General features: G+C 47.7%; 2 protein-coding genes across 4 annotated transcripts; one reads left to right on the top strand and one right to left on the bottom strand.

Moving 5' to 3' along the window:
* Nucleotides 1–303: 303 nt before the first annotated feature.
* On the bottom strand, nt 304–5856 carry nckipsd (NCK interacting protein with SH3 domain). Its single transcript, XM_068742260.1, has 13 exons — nt 5686–5856; nt 5276–5388; nt 4979–5201; nt 4517–4592; nt 3834–4336; nt 2752–2922; nt 2562–2648; nt 2336–2474; nt 2151–2231; nt 1910–2038; nt 1668–1757; nt 1407–1579; nt 304–1311 (listed from the first exon to the last, which is right to left on the bottom strand). The coding sequence occupies exons 1-13, from the start codon at nt 5854–5856 to the stop codon at nt 1087–1089; spliced, it is 2181 nt and encodes a 726-aa protein (XP_068598361.1). The 3' UTR covers nt 304–1086.
* On the top strand, nt 5684–9777 carry ndufaf3 (NADH:ubiquinone oxidoreductase complex assembly factor). Of its 3 annotated transcripts, none has more exons than XM_068742262.1 (5): nt 5684–5711; nt 7831–8026; nt 8152–8218; nt 8376–8476; nt 8573–9777. In XM_068742262.1, exons 2-5 carry the CDS (start codon nt 7877–7879, stop codon nt 8678–8680), a joined length of 426 nt encoding a protein of 141 aa, XP_068598363.1. In that variant the 5' UTR covers nt 5684–5711; nt 7831–7876; the 3' UTR covers nt 8681–9777. The 3 variants fall into 3 exon arrangements, with proteins under 3 accessions (XP_068598363.1, XP_068598362.1, XP_068598364.1); XM_068742261.1 differs by lacking the exon at nt 5684–5711 and adding an exon at nt 5862–6132; XM_068742263.1 differs by lacking the exon at nt 5684–5711 and adding an exon at nt 6417–6537.
* Nucleotides 9778–9970: the final 193 nt, after the last annotated feature.

The following is a 9970-nucleotide window of genomic DNA, read 5'->3' as shown; positions in this document are numbered from 1 at the left end:
ACAATGCGTTAGCATGTTAACCAAAAACAGATGAGTCCAAGCTGGGGGGGGGGGATCAACAACTATCATGAGGAAACCAGGAAACATATGTTTCTGTTTAAGGACTAAAACTATTAGGAGATTAAAGAAATGATCTGTGAACCAACACGGACCGACGTATTTTTAATTAGTGCAGAAAATGACTTTCCATCATGAACCTGCTCATCCGTGAACACTCAGCGTAACGCAGCGCCGTTACAGGTCGCTATGAACGCACGCTTATTGCAGGACGTTTACTTTGAGTGCCCCCCCCCCCCCCCCCCCCCAAATTAACCCATCTCCAGTCAAACAGGCTTCTAAAGCTTGTTAACGTTTTGCATAAGTAAAAAATGATTATCGGCGTTTGAAGAGCAAAAAGAGCTCAAAGCTCGGACCTGTCAACACGAGTCCGAGTGTTTTCAACTCGACAGTCAACTTATTCAACTTGAATTGAATTTGACTCATCATGAATGGAGAGAATAAGTCAGACTTTTCCCAACCACACTACAGCCTGGCTCTGCTAACAGGGAAGCACATAAAGAGTCAGCGTTCTTACAGCGGCTCCAAAATTGGCACCGTTGTTTGTAAATAGAAAAATCTGCATTTTTTAATTACAACTTTTAAACGCTTTCCGAAAATCAAGTCGCTTCAAGTTGTTTTGGTGAAAGCAAAGTTTAGTCCTGGTTCCTGTTAATTCAATTTAAAGACACTAATACTATATTAAAGTTAGCTCACCCTACTTTAGTACCATATAGATATATATATATATTTTAGTTATTTATCATGTACGACAGACTTTTACAGGTTTATTTTTATATTGTCACAACAAGAAGGGACGACCAATGCAAAACAGCATAACCCTTTTTAAATCAGCATCATGCCGCTCTGCAGGCTGACTGGCTTCTCTCAGCCCAGAATATTTCGCCTCTTAATCTGATCTCCTTTTGGAAGTTGTGCCACAGAATTTCTGAAAGGACAACATCTAACTAACTAACTAACTACGGTTTCATGCTATGTTGCGCCGCCCTGCAGGAGTCGACTGCGGCCTGTAGCATAACGCTGATACGGTTAAACCTGGCTCTCGCTGATCTGAGGGAACTCTTCGTAGATCTGCTGTATTACTAGTTTATCCATCTGCTTCGCTGTTGCGCTCCCCTCATCGTCTCCTGGATCTTCCTCCTCCCTGAGAATGCGCTGCAGCGCCACCTGCAGGTCGGCCAGGCGGTGTCGGTGTTCGAGGTAGTCGGTTGAGCGCATTATGGAGTGCATGAGGGAGAGATACTCCATACGCAGCTTCAGGAAGGGGGGGGAGGATTTACAGTCAGGAATCAGGCAGTGTGGCTAGCTCTGTTGGTTTTAACAGTTAAAACGAGGCGTCCACGTCTCACCTTGTCCCCAGGCGAGAGGTCAGATATTTGTCGAACGGAAATGTCGATCATCACCATCATGTCGGTGCGGTAGAAGATGTCAGCGGTTTGTTGGCAGGCGAAAACATCCTGCAGGAACTTGAGCACAGAGTGAGGAGCAGGCGGGGTGTGTTTGAACATGCATACAGGGTCATCTGGAGAGGGGAGGGGCCAAAAAATGAAGATGCGCGTCAGACTGCAGAAAGCGGGGAGAGCTGTGACAAGCGGAAGCGCGGCTCTCACCGCCTCTGTTCAGGAGCAGCAGCACTTTCTCCGATAGGATCTTGACATTTTTCTTCTTCAACTCCTGCATGACGACATTGCTGCTGGGCGCTAGGCGGCGAACACAGAAACGTTTTCATGGTTGAGCAATGTGGATTAATGAGGGGGTTAAAAAAGAGCTTTGCACTTCAGTAAACTACAGTCTGCAGGCACTCAGCCTAACGTCGGCCGTGTGAAGGTCAACGGGGGGGGGGGTTCCTCACCTGTGTGGTGCAGGTTGAAAGCCAGAACAAGCCCCAGGAAAATGTCGGGCAGCTGCTCCGCGGGATCGGACGGAAGCCCGTCCTCCACCACGCCCAGCAGGAACTCGACAAAGTCAGCATTTAAGTGATCTGAAAGCATTCAGGAGTACGAACGCATCTTCTAACAGGCCGACATACAAAGGGCCGTCCTTTTGGTTTTGCTGCGAAGCTTCACACAAGCGCATCCATGTCTACATCTCACCGTAGTGATGATACGGCACCTGCTCGCCCATGGAGAAAATCATAGTCAGCACCAAAGCTGTGTAGCACGTCTTCTGGTGCTCTGAGGGGAGGAAAGCAGTCCAGATGTCACACCTCTAAAATGCTATATTGATGTCGGGGTGGTGAGATCACAGATCAGAGGAGTCGACATTTCAATATCTCCACCTTGTGTGTCCGTCTGCAGGTCCCTGGCCAGCTCCATCGGGAGGATGGAGTTGAGGAAGGTGGAGATCATTGCAGCATCCAGGCTGCACATGGCCCCGAAAACTTTGAGCAGCAGCAGCCGCAGAGACACGCGGAGCTCCTGCACAGCCAGCCAACACGTCAGAGGGAATTATATCATTCAAGTTCAACGTAGTCAAAATACACGCAGTATGCTACAACGCATTACCATCTGATAATAGGACACCAGAGACAGCACATTCTCGTAGTCGCTGCTTCTGCACATCCTCTTACACACCTCTGGGTCCGCGTCAGTCTAAGAGGAAAGAGACGATGAGTGTCAGAGCAGGACGCGCGTTCGTCCCCGTCCAACAGAGGCGCCCCCCCCCCCCCCCCACCAGCGGCTTCGTGCATCGTACCAGTATCTTCAGCAGCTCCTCCAGGTAGCAGGCGATGACGGCGTGGTCCTCGTGAAGCGCCCAGCTGCGCTGCTGGGAATCGTCCCGGTGACGGGCGAGGTCGCCGAAGATCACCTCCAGCCGTTGCTCGTCGTGACACACCCGACCCGCCGGCAGCGCCGCGCTCAAATCCTGCAGACACGAAACCAACCGTGACACACGAATAGAGCTACGTGGCTAATCAGTAGCAAACAGCTGGAGCTGCATTTGTTTATAGAGTCGTGTTTCGGGGGGGACCCGATGCTTCAGAGGCGCTTTACTCTAAATAATCTGCGTGATGACAACAAAACAATGAAGTGATGGACACAAACAAGATGTGGGATGCTCACAAACACCTGATGACTCTTTTTTTCAGAGGAACCTCGGTTCTCAAACATGATTTGTTCTGTAATATTGTCCGAAACTATATTTCACATAAGGAATAATGTAAACTAGATTAATCTTTTCCTGCGCAACAGATAAATGCCCCTTTACACACCTAGTTATATTAATATGCAACTACGTGTATCTAAACAACAGATAATACATAAAAGTGTAAATAGTACAAAAAGCAAAAGCATAATAAAAGTTCATTTAACACCATTCTGTATCATTTACACACCGTTTTGGCTGCGTGTCGTGAGGAAGGGAAGGGTTACTCTGACTGGGTAACTGTCCTTCCTTCTCTTTAGCTTTCTTTCTTAAGTAAAGTCTAAATCATTGATTTCTGCACACCGCACTGCTCAGAATGATCACACACGCCATTTTCACATTTGCCGATTATTGCCTTTTTCCATTCAGCAGTTGTTCTCACTACTTTCCCCTTTTCTTTTCCAGTAGTTTCACTGCTGCCTTTCAAACTGAACCTACTCGGCTAGACTCCGCCTCCGTCGGCGCGTCTTCGGTTCGCCTCGGCTCCTCTCGTGTTCGACTTCTGAGGCATTTTGAACTAGATTTCTTTTTTTTGGGTTTTTTAATACCGAGCCGTTCCAGAACCGAGGTTCCACTGCACCGTGTTCAGGCTTCAGGATGCACGTGATGAGAAAAAATAATAATAATCTGACCTTGCTCTCCACCAGTGAGAGAAGCACTCGCTCCAAATCTGAGGAAGCTTGCGGCAAGGCCACCTGGAGATGCCCGACGACCACGCCCACGGCGACCCGCGACAGCTCGTAACTCAAGCCCGTGTTCTTCCGTACCAGCTCGATCAGTTCAGCCCCCGCGGTCGTGGGAACTGGCTCAGGTGCAGTGTGGCTATGAAGGGGGCTTTCAGCGACAGATGGCGGGGCAACGGGCCACTCGCTTTCTGGCTGGTCCTCCGCGGCGGGCTGGGGGGCCATGCTCTTCTTTGCAGGAGCCAATAGAGGAGGGGAGCTTGAGACTGGCGCGTCTATTAGCGGCACAGAGGGCTTCAAACGAGACGGCACGGGAGGAGGGGGCGTGCTGGAAACGCTGGGCAGACTGACGTCAGAGGGGGAGGAGCCAGACTCCAGAGAGGCGGTGCTGATTGAGAGGGAAGGAGCAGGGGAGGGAGGGAGCGAGGACCCTCTTGATGGGAGCTCTGCGTCTGCTGAGAGAGAGAGAGAGAGAGAGAGAGAGAGCTCTGGTTACAGAGAGGAGCTCTGACTAAGAATAGAGTGTTTGTGAAGTATCGGAGCCGCAGCAAAAACGCCTTGCCGTAACCAGCGAGGTCAAGATGAACCTTTAGAAAACCAGAAACAGAAGTGCTGCCTCCCTCAGGTCTAACCTGGACGCCGGCTGATTCGCTGCTTCTCAGGAGGAGGCGGGGTGACCGGAGCTGCACGGCGAGGCTGGGGAGGCACCTGCGAGGAGGAGATCATGGATCTTTATACAGCACCAAGACCTTCACTGGACCTGGACTCATTCAGGACGGACTGAGATGAAGAGAAAAACGGGACCGTCCCGCTTATTAGCCGCACACAAGTCAAAGACGTTAAGCTAGCGTCCATAGCGGATCTCTGTGCTGAATCAAGTCAAGCGGACTTTGGAGCTCCAGGTTTTCCCTGCGAGTCCAGTTGACTTTTTTATTCAACACATTCAGGTTCCGGTGCAGCCAAACAGGAAGCGTCTTTAAGGAAGGCCAATCAAACCACCGATAAACCGACCCGCTGCGAGTTGAACGCCCAGCCTCGCATGCTGGACACAGGATAAAAAAAAAGCATTTCAACGTGTACTGTGTGTGCGTGACCTGATAGAAGCCCTGCTCCCCCTGCATGCTGCCCAAGCTCCCCGACGCCGGCATGTTGCCCCGCCGCCCGCAGTCTCGGCTCAGGCCGTTGGCCGGAGGAGGAGTCTGGCTGAGAGATATTTCACTGCTGGAGGACGGGAGGCCTTGCTTAAGAGACGAGGACGAGGACGAGGACGAGGAACTCCGCCTCGCCAGGGTCTCCTTTCTGTGGTGGATCAGCTTCCTGCAACAGAAGCGAGGCGTTCGTTCACACAGAGGAACCAGAAGACCGACGCTGGGTTTCACATTCCCGCTCACTGTAGAACATCTCTCTGCTCCAGATTGTATTTGCCTCCATTTCTCAAGGCCACGTTGTGGATTCCCTCGATGGCTCGGTCGATAGACTGCAGCACCTCATCCTGCTCGGGAGCCTGGAGGAAAGGAGGAGAGCAGCAGATTCGAGCTTTAATAATGTACGTCGTGATTAAAGTTTAAGTTCAAACTGGGGCATTTATCCAAGCGCCATGTTGATGAAGGGGTGAATCACAGTGATCGCTCTGCATCCTCTCTCCTCCTCTCTGTCGCAGCTGCAGCGCAGGAGGCCGGCCTCCCGTCCTCACGCAACAAACGTGGATTCTCCCCCCCCCTTTCCGTGACAGTAACACGCAGTTTCACCCGTTTCCCCTCACCCCGGTGCGTCTCTTTTAGTCGTCCCCGTGGCGCATTACCTGCATTCTTTCGATGTACGACGCCGGTACGTAGCCCGTTTCCCCGGAGGTGCAGCGAGAACCGAGCCACCAGTGTTTGTTGCTCCTCTCCAGGATTAAGAAGCTTTCTCCGGCTGAGAAGTGCAGCGAGTTGGGCTCCGCGGACCGGAAGGCGTACAAAGACCGGTACATGGTTAAATTAACGAAAGGGGGTGATCTCAGAAGATACGAGTTCTCCGAGTTTAGCTGGGAGCTGCTTTAAAGGTCTATTTACCATCGCAGCCTCAGATCATCTGACCTGCGAGCGGTTCCACTAAACGCCGCACGAGGCGCTGTTACGTCACGGACGCGCCCTCAGACATTTTAATCAAAGGCAGATAAATTAAACGCTGCCCTTTAGTTATCTGCGAAAGTTTTCAGCTATCCTGGTGATGGTACCTCTCTTTGTTGAATAAAGTCATCTGGATGGTTTGTTCTGTTTATTTTAAATATAATTAATATATGCTCTTAAATTTGGCCAAGTGAAATGCGCATTTTAGTAGCTATGGAAATGGCGAATGTGAACCATTGTTGTTTATTGTTTAACACGACATAATTCATATATTTATTACGAATATTAATGAAAGTAGTAAAAAGAAAGAGAGGCGGAGGGGTTAGAGTTAATGTACTGGGATAAACTTGACGTTTGCTCGATTTCGCGTTGTACGACACCGGAAACAAGCGGCGGGTGTTACACAGTATTTTGTCCCCCTTGTCGGTCGCCGGTTCGTCCGCTCTGTGAAACATGGCCAGTGGGTTGTGTGCCAGATTCCTGCTTCGGAGATCAGCGCAGGGGTCTCTCCTCTCTTCTCGGGCAGCGCCCCCTTTATCAAGGTGTGATTCAATGTCAGGTTTGTGATTAGTGATGAAGATGTAACCTTCATTTATCGATTTCCCTCCCATCTGTGTGTGTGGGGACCGGAATGAGAGGTAACTAAAAACAACGTGTTCTCAAATACAAGCGCCACAGTTTGAGATGCTCGGCTACGAAGTTTTGACCCGCATTTTACTTAATATTATTTATATAAAAATATATATATATATTATTCTTTTTATTATTGCTGCTGCTTAACTCGGGCATCCCGTTTGTTAACCAGTGCAGTCAGGACTAGAAATGTGAATGAAACTTCATTTTCTGTAACCATCTGTGTGGGTTTCACGGGGGGGGGCTTGGAGCTGATCTTCAGCCGACATTGGGTGGGAGATGGGGATGGCCACACTCTGGACAAGTCGCCGGATCATCACAGAGCCACATAGACAGACAAGCAACCAGCTCACATTTCTACATTTGGCCAATTAGAGTCACTAATTCACCCCAATTCTGAGTTATTTTGTGGAGGGAGGACGTCTTGAAAGATTAGGGAAGTCTTTGGATGTAGCCCAAACATCTTAAGTATAATTATAAAATAAAACCTGCATATTAATTCAGAAAGAATGAACAGAGCATTGATCTCGGTTTCTAACTCTAACTGAAAATATTTTGTTGTTTTTGCCACGTTTTCTTTTTTCGGTGGCACGTTGTCTGATTTCTGCTTTTCCTTTTTTTGTGATCTGTTGTTTCATTATTTTGAAAAGATTTTCATGTGCAACATCTGTAACAAGTCGACACCTGATCATGTTAGGACGCGTAATCCGATGCTTGAAAGTGCTGTTTTCCCCAAAATGTCTGATAAAATTCTGAACAGAAGACGTGATTATAGAGCAAAAAAAACAGTCTGCTGAGAGAAACAAAGTTTCCTTCTAAGAGGAATAAGCCTGAGTGCCATCAGCTAGCATGTCTGTAGCATTTGCACCTTCTTCCAGTTTCCACGGCAACACTGCTAGAATTTTCAGTGATCCACACCTCAATTCACAAGATGATCTTTTTCTAAGAGTAAGAATCGCGAACAAAATGCATATCCTATGACTCGACAATCTGTTCATTGGCCTCTTCTTTCCTACGGAGACTAAAGCTCCTGGCTGGCAGCCATGGCAACCAGCTCTGCAGCGCAGTCTGTTTTTCATTCTGTGAAATGTACACTGATTAAACTGAGACTCTGGTCGCATCTGTTAGATCTGCAATATAATAATAATAACAAAAAGATCTTTTATAGTTAATCTAATATTTGTACGACTTTGTCGTCGCAGCCCATTCCTGTGTCGAGCACATCGATTAGGCCCCGCCGACGATGAGATGTACCAGCGTACCACGGTGACCATCATGCAGAAGGAGCCGGGGGGTCGCCTCATGATCCACAGCTACAGTGAACAAGGATTCACCATTAACGGCAGCAGCGTGTTGGGGCCCTGCGCTGTGCTGCCTCCTGCCATCCTCCAGTGGAAGGTGAGAGGAATAACAAAACTACGCTGGTGTCGCTTTGCCCCTCAAGTCAATTTCAGTTCATTAACAATCACTGTAAGGCGGCTCCTCGTCGGTTCATGCTTCCGTCGTTTTAAACCTCTCCACAGGTCGGCAGCTACAAAGACATCACAGAAGAAAGTGTCTCACTTTTCCACATGATTGTGCCAAGAATCGGTAAAAAAAAGAAACCTAACATCACTTGCATTGTTTTAATACTAATTAAACACCGGAAACATCCATAATCATGGAGATGTTGGCTTGATTTCACCGTTCATGCCGATTTAGTGGTTGTTTAATTTCAAACCATTTCTTGTTGAATCCTTTTATGCAGAGATTCTCGTGCTGGGAACGGGCGCACGGCTGGAACGGATTAACCCCTCCGTCCTGGCGCTACTTAAGAGAAAAGGCATTGCTGTGGAAGTACAAGACACGGTAAAGCATGCCGAGCGTGTTTAGAGGAGTTCAGCACACAAATCGCTCACAGGAGGAAAAGATTTCCCAGGTTTGACCTTCCTGTTTGTCTTGCAGCCGAATGCCTGCGCAACCTTCAACTTGCTGTCTGGCGAGGGCCGCATAACAGCCGCTGGTCTGATCCCTCCGCCCTTCAGAAGCGCGTTGGAGTTAACCCAGGAATAAGTGCTGTCATGGCAACAGATGCTGGGATTGTTTTCTGCAGATGGAGGTTCGAGGTTCATGGATTGTGAAATGGTTCTCGTCCTTTTACAAGGGGCTCCCTCGCATCGCTCTCTGAAGAAGTTATATCACACAACGGATATTTATTTTGGAGATTAGGATGTCAAAAGCAGCTGCTGGTCACCCTGAGGCGTGAGCTGGCGCCCTGTGTGCGATGCTCGGGTGGCGTAGGAGCTCCCACGACGGAGAATAAAGATGTATGTAACTGTAAATATGCTTGTGTTTATGAGAGAATATATTTACAGGCTTTTACATGCAGCAATGTGGACATCTTGTTTCCACCAGTGTGATGAAAAACAATCCTCTAAGTCAGGTAATAATCAACTTGATCTAATATTGACTCGGTATCTAAAAACTAGTGACCGAGTGGCTCAAAACAAAGAGAGATGTTTGCATCTGGATGAACGACTTAAGGCATGGACTCACAAATCATGTCATCTGAGTGTTTAGATTGTAAAGCTCCATATATAAAGTCTCATTATTTTGAAGCTCTTTGCATTTATATTGAGATACTAAGTTAATATTTACAGAAATTCAAGTTATAATAACTTACAAGATCTTTTTTTTATTATTTTTGAAACCATTTAATACGTCTTTCTATTTTTGCAGAAATGCATACATGGAACATTTACTACTTTCAAGGTACATGTGTGTCGCAGACCCAATGCTTGCTGTGTTTAAAGAGCGAGCCGTGTTTGTGTATGAGTATATTCCAGCCACCCACCCAAGGTGTTGGTGGTGATTGTCCTTGCTTTGGTTAAGCCTCTTTACTCTGTGCGTCTGTCCGTCATCTGCCACCAGCAAGCTGCCCAGTGTGCAGCACACGGCGTTATTCGGTGGATTAGTCCTTCTCGCATATAATCTCCATAAATAAGAGACGCCACAAATCCTCAGCGCATCAGTGGTTCATTTCTAATCATCTGTCAGCACCAAATGCTTGAAATTGCGCTGACTGTTTAAATCCCTGTCACTCGCATAGAGGACGCTCCATGACTTTGCTGAAAATCTGTCTGCAAATAAATAAAGTATTTCCAGTCAAATATTCAGGTTATTTCCTAAACAATCACCACAGTATTGAGTCTGCGAGAGGTCAAGTAATGATCATTTTCAAATGAAATGTGTATATAGCACATGTAAATAGCTAAACCTGAACTCATAAACCCAGGATTGTAAACAATAAAATCTAAGAATTGAAGTTAAAAATGATTAGCGTTATTTATTTATAACACTGCA

Source organism: Brachionichthys hirsutus, chromosome 8 (assembly GCF_040956055.1).
Source record: "Brachionichthys hirsutus isolate HB-005 chromosome 8, CSIRO-AGI_Bhir_v1, whole genome shotgun sequence".
Taxonomy (NCBI): domain Eukaryota; kingdom Metazoa; phylum Chordata; class Actinopteri; order Lophiiformes; family Brachionichthyidae; genus Brachionichthys; species Brachionichthys hirsutus.
Note: the sequence above shows the minus strand (reverse complement) of the source record. Positions and strands in the feature narration are given on the sequence as shown.

Excerpts from the sequence above, each read along its gene's own strand:
- nckipsd (XM_068742260.1), bottom strand. The coding sequence starts at position 5,856 with ATGTACCGGTCTTTGTACGCCTTCCGGTCCGCGGAGCCCAACTCGCTG. Across the intron at positions 4,593-4,978 it reads GGGAGCAGGGCTTCTATCAG|GTGCCTCCCCAGCCTCGCCG; the intron begins GTCACGCACACA and ends TCCTCCTCGCAG. Across the intron at positions 2,475-2,561 it reads TGGTGTCCTATTATCAGATG|GAGCTCCGCGTGTCTCTGCG; the intron begins GTAATGCGTTGT and ends CTGGCTGTGCAG.
- ndufaf3 (XM_068742263.1), top strand. The coding sequence starts at position 6,449 with ATGGCCAGTGGGTTGTGTGCCAGATTCCTGCTTCGGAGATCAGCGCAG. Across the intron at positions 8,027-8,151 it reads CTGCCATCCTCCAGTGGAAG|GTCGGCAGCTACAAAGACAT; the intron begins GTGAGAGGAATA and ends ACCTCTCCACAG. Across the intron at positions 8,477-8,572 it reads CTGTGGAAGTACAAGACACG|CCGAATGCCTGCGCAACCTT; the intron begins GTAAAGCATGCC and ends TTTGTCTTGCAG.